The sequence below is a fragment of the Rhinopithecus bieti genome, unplaced genomic scaffold (genome assembly GCF_001698545.2).
Source record: "Rhinopithecus bieti isolate Rb0 unplaced genomic scaffold, ASM169854v2 scaffold_45389, whole genome shotgun sequence".
Classification (NCBI taxonomy): Eukaryota; Metazoa; Chordata; class Mammalia; order Primates; family Cercopithecidae; genus Rhinopithecus; species Rhinopithecus bieti.
Window position 1 is genome coordinate 450,620 of NW_016818806.1, and position 18,903 is coordinate 469,522.

An 18,903-nucleotide genomic window follows, 5' to 3' on the forward strand; every position below is an offset into this window, starting at 1 on the left:
CAGGTTGGAGTGCAGTGGCCGGATCTCAGCTCACTGCAAGCTCCGCCTCCCGGATTCACGCCATTCTCCTGCCTCAGTCTCCCAAGTAGCTGGGACTACAGGCGCCCGCCAACTCGCCCGGCTAGTTTTTTGTATTTTTTTAGTAGAGACGGGGTTTCACCGTGTTAGCTAGGTTGGTCTCGATCTCCTGACCTCGTGATCCACCCGTCTCGGCCTCCCAAAGTGCTGGGATTACAGGCTTGAGCCACCGCGCCCGGCCGACATTTAGGTTTTATTCTCATCTTGGCATCGGTGACATCTGTCTGAGCCACCACATATTCAAATGGCTACTCCCAAGATTGCATGTGTTTGTTTAAAAGTGACCTGCTACTACCTCACCATTAGCCCATTGGGGCTTGCTTCCTCTTTAAAATTTTATGTAACACCGATGCTCCTGTTTTGATGTGTATGAACCTTAATCTATGTCATGTGTGACTTTGTGAACATTGAATTTTTTAATTGGGACCTGGGGCAAGGCATAGTTGTGGCTATTTTTATCCTGTTTCCTGGCCTCTTCCCTGTTTGGCACTCCCAGCTCCCACTTCTTATCCCAAGACTGGTCTGGCATTGCTGTATGTTAATTCTGCGCCAGGAAGTTTCATAGCAAGCACTAAAGACTGTTACCTGGAAATAAGAAACTCTTGGCCTGTTGGGGGCCTGAGTGCAGGACTCAGGACATCCAGTTGCTAGACTGCAGCTGTTGTCAGCCACCTGTACCTCTCAGGCCCTATCTGAGATATCATCCTTTCTTTCCAACTGGGGGCTTCTTATATCTGCTTCTCAGACATTCATTTTCAAGGGGCAAAATGTTCCCACTCCAGCTCACAATCTGTGGAAAAGGAGCAGCTCTGGTTTCTAGAAAAATTCAGAACCTTCCCTTTCCTTCTTTCCGGAGGCAAAGGGTAAAACTTTAAAGCCTGACAGAACAGAAGGCAGTTTATCTCAGCACTAAGAACAGCAGTGATGGGATGGCAGTCAGGGTGAACCAGCAGAATGGGTGAAGAGATGTATTGGATTGGCTGAGTTACTAATCAGAGCTATTCTTTTTTTCTCCTTTTGAAATCAGGTGGAGATGTTACAGCCAAAAATATCTGGTTGGCAGAAAGTGTTCTGGATATCCTGACAGAGCAAAGGTAGAGTCCACCATGAAGGGTGGGGTACAGGCCAGATAATGGCCATTAGGAGTGTGAGTGTGGGAAATGGGGATGAAAGGATTGTGTGGCCCAAGAACACCTTAAGTCAGAGAGGGGGAGGCAAGGAGAGGGAGAGACAAGTGTATTGTTGGCAGGTGAAGAAATTAATGCCCAAGGAATGAAGGAATGGGAAAGAGGTCTTTGCCAAAATATCGCATAGCCCAGAAAAACTGGCTTCATCTGATAAGGGTTTATTTTTGGTCCAGACCTCCTTGGAATGTTTATCTTAGGGGAAAGCTGGGGAGGAATGAGCTCAGCAGAGTTGGGCCAGGCAAACACCCACGCCTGGCAGGTATCATTTTCTCCCCTGCAAGCTTCTCCATCGAACCCATGCTCTTTTTGAAGTGGCACAGGGGGCAATTGGGGTGAGCAGGTAATAGAGATTAGTGAATCCTGCTGGAGTTTGCATATGGGGTTTGGAGGCTCCAGTGGTAGAGAGTGCATCAGGGGGTACATATTAGACTTCCTGGCTGATTCTTTCCCTTATCCATCAAAATAAAAGGCCAGAAATTTTATGAGGGCTATTCCACCTCTGAACTTGTTTGGAGGTGAGGCTTTCCCCTTGGTTTCAGTCTTTCTCTTGCCTTGACTTCTGAGTCTCTTTTCTGATGGAGGACACCATAGCAGTCAAATGATTGAGAGGGCTAATAGTGTCCATACTATCTGTAGTTCAGAAGAATGGACCTCCTCCCAACATTCACACTTGTGAAAGAGATGGCTGTGTGCTGTGCTTTGCTCAGGTCTGAGAGCCCTGCCCTGTCTGCTGTGCAGTGCCACCTAGTGCTCTGGGCACGGGTGTGCGGCCACATCTGGGCCTGGAGCCACTTCTGTTATTGGTGCCATTGCCGTAGCACGTTAGATCCTAACAGTCTCTTCTTACCAGATCTCTGCTTTTCCTAGGTCTTTGTTTCTTTTTACTGTCCTGGGTCAGAGGGCCTTTCAACTCTTTCTTTCTCTTTATTATGCCATTCCAGGATTCAGGTAATTTCATTACCTTTGTTAGCAATCTTTCTAAAAAGTGATTTTTCTTATTTTGTTCCTGGTGCCAAATACATCCTGTCCCCATACCTTAAAGCTGAATTTTCTGTACAGGCATCAGATGACAGCCAGATAACTGCCCTGTTTTCTACCCTCCAAAAAACTTAACATCTTTTGGTGAAAGTCAATACCTAGAAATTTAAGTGTGTCCTCTCCTACACCCTCCTTCTCACTCCCTTGGAAATGTTTCTAGGGCTGTGGAGTTAAAAGGTAACAGGTAGGGGAGGAAACCTTCCCCAGTAACCTTGGCTAGTGCGTCCATTCTGTGAAAAGAAAAGGCCACAGAGTCTTTTAATTAGGTGGCTTGAGTAGTTTTCCGGAATCAGGATGTGGCCTGCTTGGACTAATTAAACGCCATGTCATCTTCCTCCAGTTCCCTGCCTTCCAGCAGGGGTGCCAAAGCCATTACAAATTGTTTGCTGGGAGGAGACAGCATCTCAATTTTGTCACTTAGAGACAGGATTAGAGTTTTAGGAATATCCCCACTTTGTCTTTCTCTCTACTCCTTTTAAAGCAACTGGGAACAAACCTTTCATTACCCCCTTTTTCCTCAGGGATATTCTGAAACTCATGAGCAGATGAGTTTGCCACCCAAAATCGGGTTCTTTTTTTCAGGTTGTGATTTAGGACAGGTGACTCATTGTGTGGGAGTGGGGACTCGTGTGTCGGTGACTAGATAGAGCCAGGGAAAGGTTTGTGGCATGGTGAGCTACTAATGATAAGCAGACTGAGCTAGCACAGTATGTTCTCAAAACTCCAGGTCCTGAAAGGGTCTTGGCAATCCCCACATGTTCTTGCATCACACTTAAGAACCGCTGACTTAGGGACACTTACCCAGCTTTTCCCCATAGTCTGACCTGGGTAGATACTGTGGCTTAATTCTGTCCCTAGTACCTCACATGTTGCTTGGCGCCTGATAGGCACTCAGTAAATGTTTGAATGAATGAGTCAACAAAGAGAGTTATTTTCTTGGAAGCTAAGTAGTTAGGTGGTAAAAGAGATTGCTTTCATTTGGCAGTTACCTTTTAGGCACTTGTAAGAGAAAATTAGGAAGTTGACCATAGCTTAGCCAGTTGTTAGTCCAAGATAGACACTAGCTTGAGTGAGCAAGCAAAAAATCAAAGCATCTACTCCCAGTGTCAAATCATCAGTTATTTCTGAGGCACTGTAGCCAAGCCCAGGAAGGGTGAATTGGGAGGGTGAATAGTTCTAGACAGAGCATAGGAGCCAGTGTGTTTCTTCCCTGCAGAGAGTGGGTCCTGAAGAGCAGCATCCTCATTGCCATGGCTGTATACACGTACCTCCGCCTCATCGTGGACCACCATGGGACTGCCCAGCTCCAGGCCCTGCGACAGAAGGAAGTGGACTTCTGCATCTCACTGCTTCGGGAACGGGTGAGGGAACAGGACAAAAATAATGTGGGGAAGTGAGACTCAGGCTGAGATGCCTCTGGAGGTTTATGCAGTGAAGTCAGAAATACCTTGTTAGAGACGAAGGTGCGTCAAGATCTGGTGTTTTCCATCATTCGTCAGCAGATGAGGGTAGAAAGGAGCGGGAGTTAGTGTAGAATAGCCCTAATTCCTAGAAATGCTACCTGTTCAGCTGGCATCCTTGGGATTTCCCTGGTCAGCTTCAAGGATACTGTTGTACACCACAGAGATAAGCTGTCCTTGTGTGCCTACCATGACACGGTCCCCCACCTACTCTCCTGGGTAATTCCCATGGTCTAGTGGGATTATGAATTGTCCTCTATCAGACCTCCCATGTGGCAATTAAAATTTTTTTTTACTTTTTATTTTTGTAGATACTGGGCCTTGCTTGGTTACCCAGGCTGGTCTTGAACTCCTGGCCTCAAGTGATCCTCCCGCCTCAGCCTCCCAAAGTGTTGGGATTATAGGCGTGAGCCACTGTGCCCAGCCTAAAATTAATGTTAGATAAAACGTTAAAATTCATTTCTCTAGTTGCATTAGCTACATGTTGCTAATGGGTTTCATTTAGACTACACAGATATAGACATTTCTACCACAGAATTGGACCCACAGAATTAGATACTGCAGAATTTTGTTAGACAAAATGAGTTTGAGGTTAGGGTTTCTGGGGCTCAACTTGCCAGTCCCATCCTTTTGAAACTTTAGTCGTCCTTGAACTGGATTGAAACAGTTCTGGGTGGAGAGGGAGGTAGATTAATCCTTTGGTTCCAGAAGAAATCCTATAGTCTCTTCAACCCTCTTTCCTTCCCTCCCTAGAACATGTTGTTCCTTTGTCCTCCCTCCAGCAGGTAAACAATCCATGTTTTTATTCTCTTTCCTGTCCCCCACTTCCTCTTCCTTATCAAGTTCATGGAATGTCTGATGATTGGTCGGGATCTCGTAAGACTGCTTCAGAATGTTGCTAGGATACCAGAATTTGAACTGCTTTGGAAAGATATTATCCATAATCCTCAGGCCTTGAGTCCTCAGTTCACAGGTAAGTAGGGTCTTAGGCATCCTGTCCTTGACAGCTGGGAGTTCAATGTATATATCTTGCTTGAATCAAGAAGGTAGAGGTTGGTGGGTAGGAGAGTTTTTGGCGATCAGATTTTAGGAAGCTTGGGACAGGGCAAGCTTTGCAAAGTACAACTGGGAATGGTAGAGGTACAGAACAATTCATGTAGTTCCTAGGCAGCCCCTACTTGGCAGACTCCAGCTGCCACATTACTACGAAGAAAAAAGAGAGACAGAGAACCGTAGTCCTCCTCCCTTCTTCCTGGCAGCCCCTTGGCTCAGGAGGTGAACCAGTGGCCAGTGTTCAGCTTCACGGAGTCTAGCAGGGGAGTCAGAGGTCAACTCGTGAGACTGAGTCAGTAGAGGCCTGGAATTAATCCTATAAGAGAAGGCCCCTCCCTGGGAACAGTCTTGCCTTGAATTCCAAGGATCCAGCTTGGGCAAAATCCACTTTGGAGGAGGGAGTCTCCGTGTGCCTCCTCCTGACAAGGTCCTGTTTATATCCCTTTCCCTTTCCCAGGGTCCTGCTATGGTCTGAACAGCAACTGTACAGCTTTGCTCCCCACCTCACCTCAACACACATGTGCTTGTGATCATGCACACACCCCCTCCCCTCCTAAACACACACACACACACACACACACACACACACACACACACGCGGAAGGCAGTTGTCCGGGACCTGGGAAGTCAGGAAAGAGAGGAAAGTGCTGGAAATTGTAGTATTCTTATGTTGAACATCTATTTCATTGCTTTAAGTACCTCCTCTGTGTTAGACAAACATGTGTTACCTCATTTAATCTTCTGGACAGCCCTACAAGTATTTTAGTTTCTACATTTATACATAAACTGAGGTTTGAGGCCAGGCACGGTGGCTCACGCCTATAATCCCAGCACCTTCAGAGGCCAAGGTGGGCGGATCACAAGGTCAAGAGATAAGACCATTCTGGGCAACATGGTGAAACCCTGTCTCTACTAAAAATACAAAAATTAGCTGGACATGGTGGCACGCGCCTGTATTCCCAGCTACTTGGGAGACTGAGGCAAGAGAATCGCTTGAACCCAGGAGGCGCAGGTTGCAGATTGTGCCACTGCACTCTAGCATGGTGACAGAGTGAGACTCCGTCGCCACCCCCCCCCAAAAAAAGAAAAGAAACTGAGGTTTAAGGAGATTAAGTAATTTGCCCAAGGCTATACAGCGGGTAGGTTAGGTGACAGAGGCAGGATTTTGATCCAAGTCTTTTTTTTTTTTTTTTTTTTTTTTTTTTTTTTTTGAGATGGAGTCTCGCTCTGTCACTCAGGCTGGAGTGCAATGGCATGATCTCAGCTCACTGCAACCTCCGCCTCCTGGGTTCAAGTGATTCTCCCACCTCAGCCTCCCAAGTAGCTGGGATTACAGGCACCTGCCATCATGCCCAGGTAAATGTTGTATTTTTGTAGAGATGGAGTTTCACCATGTTGGCCAAGCTGGTCTTGAACTCCTGACCTCAAGCGATCCGCTTGCCTTGGCCTCCCAAAGTTCTGGGATTACAGGCGTGAGCCACCGCACCCGGCCTCTTTTTTTTTTTTTAAGATGGGGTGTCACCATGTTGCCAAGGCTGGTCTTGAACTCGTAGGCTCAAGGGATCCACCTGCCTCGGCCTCCCAAGGTGCTAAGATTACAGGTGTGAACCACCGGTATGCCTGGCCTTTTAAATTATTTTTGTTCTCTCATGTCAGGCAGGTAATGTGAGGACATGGTGACAAGGTTTGAGGGAGGCACATGTCACGCATGAGTGTGAAAAAACAATAATCATGCTTATGAGCTACAGTAGGATCTGGATCCACATGTTTCTGACTCCAGGGCTCATGCTCATGCCACAGATAGCATTGATTCCAGGACCCAAGGATGGGATCATCAGGAGCAGGAAGAGCAGCTGGGGTTTCCCATATTTTCCCCTTAACTTTCCCATCTGTTGCCAGTGGGAATCATGTGGGTAGGAGGCTCTGGAAGACCAGCAGAAGACAGGAAGTAATATAGCTGGGTCCTGGGGATAGTGGTTGGTTGGAGCAGAACACGTAATTGCTGGTTGGAATCCCCACCTGTGCTTGACCTCCCTTGGTCTTGTCTTGGAATTTCTCCGTGAGCAAGACTACTGGTCATCAGTACCTGGGCCCAGGTTCCCCAACCTGCCTTTCATTCTTTCTGGTCTTCAGGCTTCCTCTTTTCTCTTCCCTTCCACATTTGATTCAGGTATCCTACAGCTTCTTCAGTCAAGAACATCCCGAAAATTCCTAGCATGTCGTCTAACCCCAGACATGGAGACTAAACTCCTCTTCATGACATCCCGGGTAAGCTAAGGTGTTGCAGCAAGAGAAGAGGTCACACGCTGGTTGGGCTTCTTTCTTTGGTCTGTGGAGCTGTTACCATTGTTTACTAACCGGTAGAGTGGTAGCTAAATAATCGTACCTGATCTACCTGGCTACTGGTTTCCTTGTCCTTTATTCATTCTATGCCTACACATTGAGCATGGTGCTAAGGATTGGGGGTACACTGTCGAATAAGAGAGATACAGGTCCAGCTCTTGTGAAGCTTTTAGTTTATCTAAAGTGGTCACTAAACCAATAATTATGTAGAAATACTAGTATCATTTACAAGTGTGAAATGTTCTATAAAGGGGAGAGTGAAAGTGTTCATATTAAGAAACCCACAATTGCTCCAGGAGAACCATGAGGTCTCAGGAGAAGAGCTATGTATCTTTCCAAACTTGACTGAATAATGGCAGAATTACTTGAGCATGTTAAAGATGCAGCTTCCTGGATCCCACTCTCCCAGATAATTTGATTGAGAAATCTGTGGGTTTTTTTTTTGTTTTTGTTTGTTTGTGTGTTTGTGTTTTGAGACGGGATTTTGCTCTTGTTGCCCAGGCTGGGGTGCAATGGCATGATCTCGGCTCACTGCAGCCTCCGCCTCTTGGGTTCAAGCAATTCTTCTGCCTCAATCTCCTGAGTAGCTAGGATTACAAGCATGTACCACACTTTGCGAATTTTGTATTTTTAGTACAGAAGGGATTTTTCTGTGTTGGTCAGGCTGGTCTCGAACTCCTGACCTCAGGTGATCCACCTGCCTCAGCCTCCCAAAGTGCTGGGATTACAGGCGTGAGCCACTGCACCCAGCCAGAGTCTGTGTTTTTAGCAGACTTCCCAGGCCATTCCTCTGCGGCCAATCTGGCTGTCGAGAACTACTTTCCTAATCAGCTTTCCCAAGTCACCCAGACTAATTGTCGAGGTCTGTGTTGTACTATGTGGTAGCCACCAGCCATGTGTTGCCATTTAAATTTAAGTTAGCCTTCAGGACTAGGTATGATAAACATTCTTGGCCAGGTGCCGTGGATCATACCTGTAATCCCAGCACTTTGGGAGGCCAAGGTGGGCAGATCACTTGAGATCAGGAGTTTGGGACCAGCCTGGCCAACGTGGTGAAACCCCATCTCTACTAAAAATACAAACATTTTACTGGGTGTGGTGGCACACGCCTGTAATCCCAGCTACTCGGGAGGCTGAGGCAGGAGAATCACTTAAACCCGGGAGGCAGAGGTTGCAGTGAGCCAAGATCGCACCACTGCACTTCAGCCTGGGCGACAGAGTGAAACGCTGTCTCAAAAAAAAAAAAAAAAATGAGTTAAAATTAAAAACCCACAGCTGGGCGCCGTGGCTCATGCCTACAATCCCAGCACTTTGGGAGGCTGAGGCTGGTGGGAACAGTTTAGGTCAGGAGTTCAAGACTAGCCTGGGCAACATGGTGAAACCCTGTCTCTACAAAAATTAGCTGGGTGTGGTGGTAGCTACTCAGGAGGCTGAGGTAGGAGAGTCACTTGAACCCAGACCCAGGAGGCAGAGGTTACAGTGAGCTGAGATCGTGCCACTCCACTCCAGCCTGGGCAACAGCGAGATTCCATCTCAAACAAACAACAACAAAAAAATTCAGAGCCTGGTGCAGTGGCATGTGCCTATAATCCCAGGTTCTCAGGAGGCTGAGGTGGGAGGATTGCTTGAACCCCGGAGTTAGAGACCAGCCTGGCTCAAGCAATCCTCCCATCAATGAGACCCTGTCTCTTAAAAAATAATAATTTGGGCTAGGCATGGTGTATCACGCCTGTAATCCCAGCACTTTGGGAGACCAAGGCAGGCGTATCACGAGGTCAGGTGATGGATCCTGCCTAACACGGTGAAACCCCATCTCTACTAAATACAAAAAATTAGCTGGGCATGGTGGCGGGCACCTGTAGTCCCAGCTACTCGGGAGGCTGAGGCAGGAGAATGGTGTGAACCCAGGAGGCAGAGCTTGCAGTGAGCCGAGATCACGCCACTGCACTCCAGCCTGGGCAACAGAGCGAGACTCCATCTCAAAATAATAATAATAATAATAATAATTCGGGCCAAGTGTGGTGGCTCACGCCTGTTATCTCAGCACTTTGGGAGGCCAAGGTGGGTGGATCACTTGAGGTTGGGCGTTCGAGACCAGCCTGACCAACATGGTGAAACCCTGTCTCTACTAAAAATACAAAAATTAGCTGGGCATGGTGGTGTGTGCCTGTAATCCCAACTACTTGGGAGGCTGAGGCAGGAAAATCACTTGAACCTGGGAGGTGGAGGTCATAGTGAACCGAGATCACTCCTTTGCACTCCAGCCTCGGCAACGAGAGTGAAACTCTGTCTCAAATAATTAAATTAATAATAATAATAATTCGATATCTCAGTTACAATAGCTGAATTTCACGTGCACAATAGCAACCATCATTGCTGAAAGTTCCGTCGGATGGTGTTGGTCTAGAAGTATCTTTTTGTTTGCTTTTTTTACCTTTTTGCTCTATCTTGGTTGATTTCTTCTGACAGATGGGGGAATATAAGAAGAGGGAAACCAGATCCTTTTCCTTATTTAGTGTTATTATTTGTGATCACTTAGGGTCTGTTTGAGGAAAAACTTTCCACAAGAAGGTTTGGAGAGTCTAGGCTTTGGATAAATGGTCCTGTTAGGTCAGCACCAGGAAATTCTCAGTTGATGTTGAGTGGTGAACAGGCCCAGCTCTTACTCTTGAAGAACATTTCTTGCTGTTCACCAGTGGCTCAAGAAAATGAGAAAAGATTATACTTCTTTTTTTGTTTGTTTGTTTTTTTTTTGAAACGGAGTCTCACTCTGTCACCCATGCTGGAGTGCAGTGGCGTGATCTCGGCTAACTGCAAGGTCCGCCTCCAAGGTTCACACCATTCTCCTGCCTCAGCCTCCTGAGTAGCTGGGACTACAGGCACCTGCCACCATGCTCGGCTGATTTTTTTTGTATTTTTAGTAGAGACGGGGTTTCACCATGTTAGCCAGGATGGTCTCGATCTCCTGACCTCATGATCCACCCACCTCAGCCTCCTAAAGTGCTGGGATTATAGGCTTGAGCCACTGCGCCCAGCAAGATTATACTTCTGACTGGAGAGTCAGTGACCAGTACAAGGAGTAAAGAGCCAAAAAATGGACTGAAGTTGCAGTTGGGGGTAGATGTAGCCTGAGGTAGGTGGCAAAAATGACTGTAACACTAGCATGCAGTGCAAGCTAGAAATTTTCAGCCCTTTTTTTTTTTTTTTTTTTGAGACGGAGTTTTGCTCTTTTGCCCAGGCTGGAGTGCAATGGCGCCATCTCAGCTCACTGCAACCTCCGCCTCCCGGGTTCAAGCGATTCTCCTGCCTCAGCCTCTCGAGTAGCTGGGGTTACAGGCATGTGCCACCATGCCTGGCTAGTTTTTTTTTGTATTTTTAGTAGAGACAGGGTTTCTCCATCTTGGTCAGGCTGGTCTTGAACTCCTGACCTCAGGCGATCCACCCGCCTCGGCCTCCCAAAGTGTTGGGATTACAGGCGTGAGCCACCGTGCCTGGCATAGCTTTTTTTTCCAAATCAAGAAGTTCTCCTAAAAGAGGGGAGACTTACGACACAATATGAGCTAATGAATAAGTTGTGGGAAGAAATGGAGGTCTAGGGCAAACCTAGAGTTAAGTGGTGCTCGTTTTCCTCTGTCCAGGGACCCACACTGTCTTCTAAGTTCTTTTTCTTGCTTCCGCTTTCCCCAGGTGCGATTTGGTCAACAAAAGCGATACCAAGATTGGTTCCAGCGCCAGTACCTGTCAACTCCAGATAGTCAGTCTCTGCGCTGTGACCTCATTCGCTACATCTGTGGGGTAGTCCACCCTTCTAATGAAGTACTGAGTTCAGATATCTTGCCCCGGTGGGCCATCATTGGTTGGCTCCTGACAACGTGCACGGTGAGGGCAAAAGATACTGGGTGGTGAAGGGTGCCTCTTCTATGATTTTCCCATATTTCCATTCTGCTTCCTGACTCTAGGGCCACTTGACCCCTAAGGGCCCTTCTTTCACTCTGGTCCTCCAGAGTATCTCAGCCTTCTGCCCCACTTCCCTTTGTGTCTCTAGAAATTTACTTACACTCATTATTTTCCATCTGGGTTTGAAATTGAACAGGTTCATCTCCCCCATTACTGCCAAACCCCAAAAGCCTGGGTTTCTGGAGCATCCCTGCCTTTTTCATTTTTGCTTCCAGAAACCATATACAGCTATTCCTCTTAACTGTTTCTTTCTCAGATTCAGAGCTTGCATTCTTTAGACCCTCACCGCCATGCCTTTTTGGCTTCAGCTTTGTCTACTTCCCTTCTGTAATGCAGCAAGTCTGCAGTGGAGGCATTTCCTTCTAAGTGTTTTCCTCTCTGTGCCTATGGTGGGAAACTATCCATTCTCTGGCATCTGGCTGCTCCCTGACCTCTTCCAACAGGGCTCCTCCTCCCCCGTTTGACTGGGTCCTTGGAATGTGCTGATTCAGATATGACAACAGGCTCTTTCTGGAGAGGTGGGGGTCTCTTCTTCAGGAATGTGCCTGGAGAGCCCAGCAAGGGCAGCCAAGGGGTTGCTAGTCTGACTGTTGCCTCAGCTCAGGGGTGATGAGTGGACTTCTGAGTCCAAGCATTCTCCCTTACAGAAATCAGAGATATGAACTGCTGGCTTTATTAAGAACCCAGGCCTGCTGAGCATGGTGGCTCACGCCTGTAATCCCAGCACTTTGGGAGGTTGAGGCGGGCAGATTGTTGAGCTCAGAAGTTTGAGACCAGCCTGGGCAACATGGCAAGACCCCCGTCTCTACAAAAAAATACAAAAATTAGCCAGGTGTGGTGGTGTGCGCCTGTAGTCCCAGGCTGGGGTGAAAGGACTGCTTGAACCTGGGAGGTGGAAGTTGCAGTGAGCTGAGATCCTGCCACTGCACTCCAGCCTGGGTGACAGAGTCAGACCCTGTCTCAACAACAAAAAGAAAAGAACCCAGGCCTGGCCAGGCATGGTGACTCATGCCTGTAATCCCAACACTTTGGGAGGCTGAGGCGGGAGGATCACTTGAGCATAGGAGTTCAAGACCAGCCTGGGCAACATGGCAAAACCCATCTCCACCAAAACAAAACAAAAAGCCAGGCATGGTGGTGTGCTCCTGTAGTTCCAGATACCCGGGAGGCTGAGGTTGGGAGGATCACCTGAGCCTAACAGGTCAAGGCTGCAGTGAGCCGTGATCATGCCACTGCGCTCCAGCCTGGGTGACATGGCAGGACCCTCATCTCTACAAAAAAATACAAAAATGAGCCAGGTGAGGTGGTGCGTGCCTGTAGTCCCAGGCTGAGGTGAGGATCTCTTGAGCCTGGGCAGTGGAGGTTGCAGTGAGCTGAGATTGTGCCACTGCACTACAGCCTGGGCAACAGAGCGAGACCCTGTCTGGGAAAAAAAAGGTTGGGGGGTACCTGGCCCAATCCCTGCCCTCTTGGTTAAGACCACAGAGTATTCACCCATACACAACACAAGGGGGGTGAGCATTCCACCTGTTTCACTGGGAACTGAATTTCATAGATGGAACAGCCAAGTGGGCCTTGGAATCTGTTTTGGGACTCTGAAATGGAGGGAGGTGATTGATGAAACTAGCCCTCTGTCTCTCTCCTCTCTTTTCCAGTCAAATGTCGCTGCCTCCAATGCCAAACTGGCTTTGTTTTACGACTGGCTGTTCTTTAGTCCAGACAAGGATAGCATTATGAACATAGGTATGTGACCAAGACCAGGCGGCTCCACTTCCCCACCACCCTAAGCCCCACTGGCTTGTCTTAGTGATAGCAGTCATAAATCTCAGGGCACCATGGAGTGGAGGCAGCTATCTGGGAGCAGCTCTGTTGTTCCTCATCAGTTTTCCCTTGACCTAGAAAGAGAATTGCTTTGATAAGGCTAAGCCATCACCATACCTCCTCCCCGCAGCCTGATGCATGGTCTTCAGGAGGGGAGGGCCTGGGCAAAGGAAAAGGCTGTACCATGTCCTGCTTTTTCTCTCCTATTACTTCCCTTCTCCAAGCTGAATGCTGGGAACAAGAAGAGAAATGAGGACTAGAAGCTGTTTCAGGGGCTGTCAGCTCTTGGATCTGCTCAGTGGGAATGGGGGGAATAGACATAGCACTTCCCAGACCCATTCATGTATATTGACATGCCATTTTATGGAGACAGAAACAGGCTGACTTTAGCCTGGCGTGGTGGCGCACACCTGTAATTCCAGCTGCTGGGGAGGTTGAGGCACGAGATTCGCTTGAACCTGGGAGGCGGAGGCTTCAGTGAGCCGAGATTGTACCACTGCACTCCAGCCTGGGTGACAGAGCAAGACTCTGTCTCAAAAAATAAAATAAAATAAAATAAAGAAAGAAAAAAAGAGACTGACTGATGTGAGGGGCTCTTTAATTTCACATCCTCCAGAACCAGCCATCCTGGTTATGCACCACTCCATGAAGCCCCACCCAGCCATCACTGCCACACTCCTGGACTTCATGTGCCGCGTAAGTGTTAGAGCTCTCTTTTCTCCCCATGCCTGGATGAGCAGAATTAAGTGTATCTCCCCTGATCTCCCAGTGCATGGGTCTTCTCAGTATGCCTTGACTGAGAGCAGAAGTGGTCATAGGTCCTATCTCCCAAGTTAATAAATGCTTCCCTTCCATATTCCACTGTCTGCAGTTGCATCTTCCATTTTCTGTGGGGTTGCTCAATCACAGGGATGGTGATTTAAGATAGAATCTGGTTTCCTTGGGGAGCAGCCAGGTCCTGTAAGAATTTCTCATTGAGTGGCCTGGAATGGTCAGGAAGTCCACTTCTCTCTGCAGCCATACTCCCCAGTGTCTCCTGATCAAAACCAAAGCAACTTTTCAGATCTAATTCAGCAGAACTCTGGATGGAGTCCTGTGCTCATTTTTCCCCTCCTTCTTCCCTTTCAGATCATTCCCAACTTCTATCCACCATTGGAAGGCCACGTGCGGCAGGGTGTCTTTTCCTCTCTCAACCACATTGTGGAGAAACGAGTCTTGGCGTAAGGAATTTGGTGGGGGAAGGAGGTTGTTTTCCCATTTTTTCATTAGGTCCAGGCATATCCAAATGTTGCCATAGCACTGCTGGCCCTTTTCTCTGACAGGTGTAAAAAGTATTGGCTCTACCTCAGACTGCTGGGCATATGTCTTCCTGGCTCTTAGAGGAATTTCTCTACTGCCATCGTATTACAAAGGTCTTCAAATGCCTTCATCTTCCCTGTTGACCCCCTTCAGGGATCTGAGTATGGTCCAGTTATAATGATTGGGCTTAGACCTATCTCAGCTCCATGTTGAGTTAGAAATGAGAAGCTCTGGCCGGACACAGTGACTCACGCCTGTAATCCCAGTAGTTTGGGAGGCCAAGGCGGGCAGATCACCTGAGGTTAGGAATTTGAGACCTACCTGGCCAACATGGTGAAACCCCGTGTCTACTAAAAATACAAAAATTAGCCAGGTGTGATGGCGCACACCTGTAATCCCAGCTACTTGGGAGGCTGAGGCACAAGAATTGCTTGAACCCGGGAGGTGGAGGTTGCAGTGAGCTGAGATTGTGCCACTGTGCTCCAGCCTAGGTGACAAGAGTGACACTCTTGTCTCAAAAAAAAAAAGAGAAGCTCTGATACTGACCTTCATCATGTTCCCCATTTAGACACCTGGCTCCCCTGTTTGACAACCCTAAGTTGGATAAGGAGCTGCGGGCAATGCTGAGGGAGAAGTTTCCTGAGTTCTGCAGCTCACCCTCCCCACCTGTGGAAGGTATGAGGTCCTCCCATTCCATCACCTGTGTCAAAAGAGGGGCAAGACAACAAGGCTTTCAGGCCAGAGCCCTTTTCAGAATATTCACAGTTCTCCACTTCCGTGACACTGTCCATCACAGTTTTTCCTTCAGTTTATCTTTTTTATTCGTTTTTGTGTTGTCTGTCTTGAGTCTCTTGCTTCATCTAATCTTATTTGACGTGCTCATCTTTCTTGCTCTCTTAACTCTTGTTTTTTCTCCTAGTAACTCCTGCTTAGTAGTTAGAAGGCTTTCATGTAATATTTACAATATTTATCTCACTTTAACTTGCCCATTTCTTCTCTCTTCCCAGCTCTAGGTCCTGGCCTCTGATGACAGTGTGTCATGTTGGGCCTCAAACCTTGCTCAGAATTCAACTGCCATCTCCTTACCACACATACACACTTTGTTTTGGGATAAGGGTCTAAGCCAAGTAGTATCTTCCAACTTGGTTTTAAATTAAAGAGCACTTGGAGGCTAAGCATGGTGGCTTATGCCTCTAATCCCAGCACTTTGGGAGGCCAAGGCGGGTGGATCACTTGAGGTCAGGAATTCAAGACCAACCTAGCCAACATCATGAAACTTCATCTCTACTAAAATACAAAAAAATTTGTATTTGGTGGGCACGTGTAGTCCCAGCTACTCAGAAGGCTGAGGCATGAGAATTGTGTGAACCTGGGAGGCGGAGGTTGCAGTGAGCCGAGATGGCGCCACTGCACTCCAGCCCAGGCGACAAGAGTGAGACTAGCACTTGGGACTGTCCCTGGTCTTACTCTAATTACCAATCCTAACGAGCTGAGCATAGAGGAGTCATGTCCTGTGTTGCTTTTATTCCTGGCAACATCCCTCTGCAGGTCATGGAGGGTTAAGAGGACAAGAGGTTTGTCAAGAGGTTTGTCCTTCCAGGGTCAGAATTCCATTTAGATCATAAACACCTTATTCTCTCACTTGCCCTCCATTCTCCCTTCCTAGAAGCATAAGGCATGTTAGAGGACCCAGGAGGCCATCATATGCCTTACCTTTTTTTTACTCCCAAGTCAAAATTGAGGAGCCAGTTTCCATGGAGATGGACAACCATATGTCGGATAAGGATGAGAGTTGCTATGACAATGCAGAGGCAGCCTTCAGTGACGATGAAGAGGATCTCAACAGCAAAGGTGAGGGTATCAGCAAGGGCTAGTTCAGGGGTGTGCCAGCCCTGAGAGGACCAGTTCCCAGAAGCAGCCTCTCTGCACTCTTCCTGTCACCCTTATTCCTGTGAGTTAAAGTTTTGTTCACAGAGGTCTGGATGAGACTCCAGAGTGCAGAGCCCTGCACTTAACACTCAAGGCAGGAAGGAAAAAAGAAGTGGTTCCTGCCCTTGTTTGCTTGTAAGAGCTAGCACATGTGCACATTCAGGGAGATGCTTCAGGCACTCACACAGCATTGAGGAAACAGGTGCACACTTAGGGCATGTGAGGAAGGGGATAAGTGGTTGAGGGACTGTCTCTGTTGCTGGCATCTGGGCAAACTGACTTCTTTCCCAAATCACTCCCTTTAGGAAAGAAGAGAGAGTTTCGCTTCCACCCTATCAAGGAGACAGTTGTGGAGGAGCCAGTTGATATCACCCCTTACCTTGACCAGTTGGATGAGTCCCTGAGGGACAAAGTACTCCAGCTACAGAAGGGGAGGTGGGTACAGACCCTGTTCTCAACCTCAAGAGGTCCAGCCCCAGGCTCTCCACCTGGTGCTTAATGGGTACAGCAGGAGATGGGGGTTGGAGGCGAACATGATAGGAGTGTGTGGAGAGGCAGCTGAAGCTTCATGAGGGAGTTCTTCTCCAGTTTACATTGGGAGTGCAAGCTGGGAGTGGGGCAGCCTCGTTCCCTGACACCTTGAGTTCCCACTCTGCAGATTCTTGGGAGAAGAGCCTCTGAGAACCAAAGCAGGGTTGGTGGGGATTTTCCTTTTCTTTAGGCCTCTGCCCAGAGAGCACCAATTCTGCCCTAAAGCCTTCCCATCCAAGCTGGGATTTTACACAGAGCTCCTTTGTTTTGTCTCTGTGCATGTGAGTGTGCTTGTGCACTGTTCTGGGTGTGTGTCCTGCCCTCTGCTATCATTTATGTCCCTGGGATTTCCTCTCATTTCTGTCCTGCAGTGATACGGAGGCCCAGTGTGAGGTCATGCAGGAAATTGTGGACCAGGTCCTGGAGGTGAGGAGGAACCCAACCCCTTAGGGAGGAAGCAGCCTAGCCTGCTTAGCTTACACGTCTCCCAGGGAAGCCAACTCACTTTTTCCCTCCCCTAGATGAGTCCCTCTTATAGTGGGGAGGGGAGCTTGCTGATCCTGGAGGTGGAAGCAGATGAGTTCCAAGACTGGGATAGTGTGGTCAGCGGGGCGTGAGTATAGGTAGTGATTCTCTCTCCCTTGTCTCATCACTCAGGAAGACTTTGACTCGGAGCAGCTGTCTGTCCTTGCTTCCTGCCTACAGGAGCTCTTCAAGGCCCACTTTCGAGGGGAGGTCTTGCCCGAGGAGATTACTGAGGAGTAAGGCTCATCTTCTCTCACTCCTGAGCCTCAGGAGCCAGAGGCTGCTCTTACAGCCTGAGTCCAAGAGACCCCTTACTGTAGACTTGAGAAAAATCTGTTCACTTGGTGTTTTTATTCTCACATGTACCAACTCATTTAAACAAGGGCTTATGTTTACCTGCTGAACACGGTGTGTACTGGGGAGGTAGACTAACATCCCCTCCTCATACTTCTAGCCCTTGCTGCTGGGCCAAGTAACTCTAATCTGCTGAATCAGGTGTGATTGGACACTGGCCTGGAGCCTGTCTCTGAAGGGCGAGAACATGGTCCCATGTTAGGAACCTGTTTTCTCTGTTACCAAGCCTACAGAGCAGCAGGAAGTTTGCCTTTTGGGTAGGGAAGGAGCAGGCTGGCATCTAGCCTCCAGCTGGTCCCCCATATCTGCCCATAGCCCACCTCACCCCCTCACATGGACTCTCAGATATAACCATTTTCTTGTAGGTCCCTGGAGGAGTCTGTAGGAAAGCCTCTGTACCTAATATTTAGGTAAGCATGCAACTATAGGAGATACTGTTCTGCCCTCTGTCCTCCCTGACAGCACACACATGTGCTCCTGTCCTGGGGTAATGGGACTCCCTTTCCAGGGAGGAGGACATATGCTGTGGGCACATACAGCCCATATCATCTGAGAAACTCCATGGGAGAGTCTGCCCTGGGTAAAGCTCTGTTCCTCTCCTCCCATTCCCTACTCCAGGAACCTATGTCAGATGCAGGAAGACAACAGCAGCTTCTCTCTGCTTCTAGACCTTCTCTCTGAGCTGTATCAGAAGCAGCCCAAGATTGGCTACCACCTGCTCTACTACCTGAGGGCCAGGTGGGTATGGTCCCCATGTTTCAAATGGTGTCAGGACACATCCTGGAGAGCCTCTCTTCCGCCCACTGGCTCCCCCACCCTGGACTGTCATCACCAGGGCCTTGTGGGTTTGTTTGGTTGGATTGGTTTTTTTTTTTTTTGAGATGGAGTCTTGCTCTGTCGCCCAGGCTGGAGTACAGTGGCCGGATCTCAGCTCACTGCAAGCTCCACCTCCCGGGTTTACGCCATTCTCCTGCCTCAGCCTCCCGAGTAACTGGGACTACAGGCGCCCGCCACCTCGCCCGGCTAGTTTTTTGTATTTTAAGTAGAGACGGGGTTTCACCGTGTTAGCCAGGATGGTCTCGATCTCCTGACCTCGTGATCCGCCCGTCTCGGCCTCCCAAAGTGCTGGGATTACAGGCTTGAGCCACCGCGCCCGGCCGGATTGGTTTGTTTTTAAGAGACAGCATCTCACTCTGTCACCTGATCATAGCTCACTGCAGCTTCAAACTCCTGGGCTCAAGCCATCCTCCCACTTCAGCATCCTTAGTAGCTGGGACTACACAGCCTTGCGCTACCATGCCTGGCTAATTGTTTTTTTTTTTTTTTTT

General features: G+C 48.4%; 1 protein-coding gene across 3 annotated transcripts in view; it reads left to right on the forward strand.

Moving 5' to 3' along the window:
• Positions 1–220: 220 nt before the first annotated feature.
• Positions 221–18,903, forward strand: part of LOC108518849 (integrator complex subunit 3) — a 28,534-nt gene continuing 9,851 nt past the window's right edge. Inside the window, exons 1-15 of one of the 3 annotated variants that reach the window (XM_017857532.1) lie at positions 221–1,172; positions 3,520–3,664; positions 4,607–4,736; positions 6,987–7,084; positions 10,847–11,038; positions 12,772–12,859; positions 13,554–13,633; positions 14,066–14,157; positions 14,805–14,911; positions 15,968–16,087; positions 16,471–16,600; positions 17,068–17,122; positions 17,354–17,457; positions 17,941–17,985; positions 18,194–18,313. In XM_017857532.1, the coding sequence (XP_017713021.1) occupies positions 3,554–3,664; positions 4,607–4,736; positions 6,987–7,084; positions 10,847–11,038; positions 12,772–12,859; positions 13,554–13,633; positions 14,066–14,157; positions 14,805–14,911; positions 15,968–16,087; positions 16,471–16,600; positions 17,068–17,122; positions 17,354–17,457; positions 17,941–17,985; positions 18,194–18,313 (1,472 nt within the window). In that variant the 5' untranslated portion in view covers positions 221–1,172; positions 3,520–3,553. Of the gene's footprint in view, positions 1,173–3,519; positions 3,665–4,606; positions 4,737–6,986; positions 7,085–10,846; positions 11,039–12,771; positions 12,860–13,553; positions 13,634–14,065; positions 14,158–14,804; positions 14,912–15,967; positions 16,088–16,470; positions 16,601–17,067; positions 17,123–17,353; positions 17,458–17,940; positions 17,986–18,193; positions 18,314–18,903 lie in introns of those variants that run through there. The other 2 variants (XM_017857534.1, XM_017857533.1) reach the window with 2 other exon arrangements.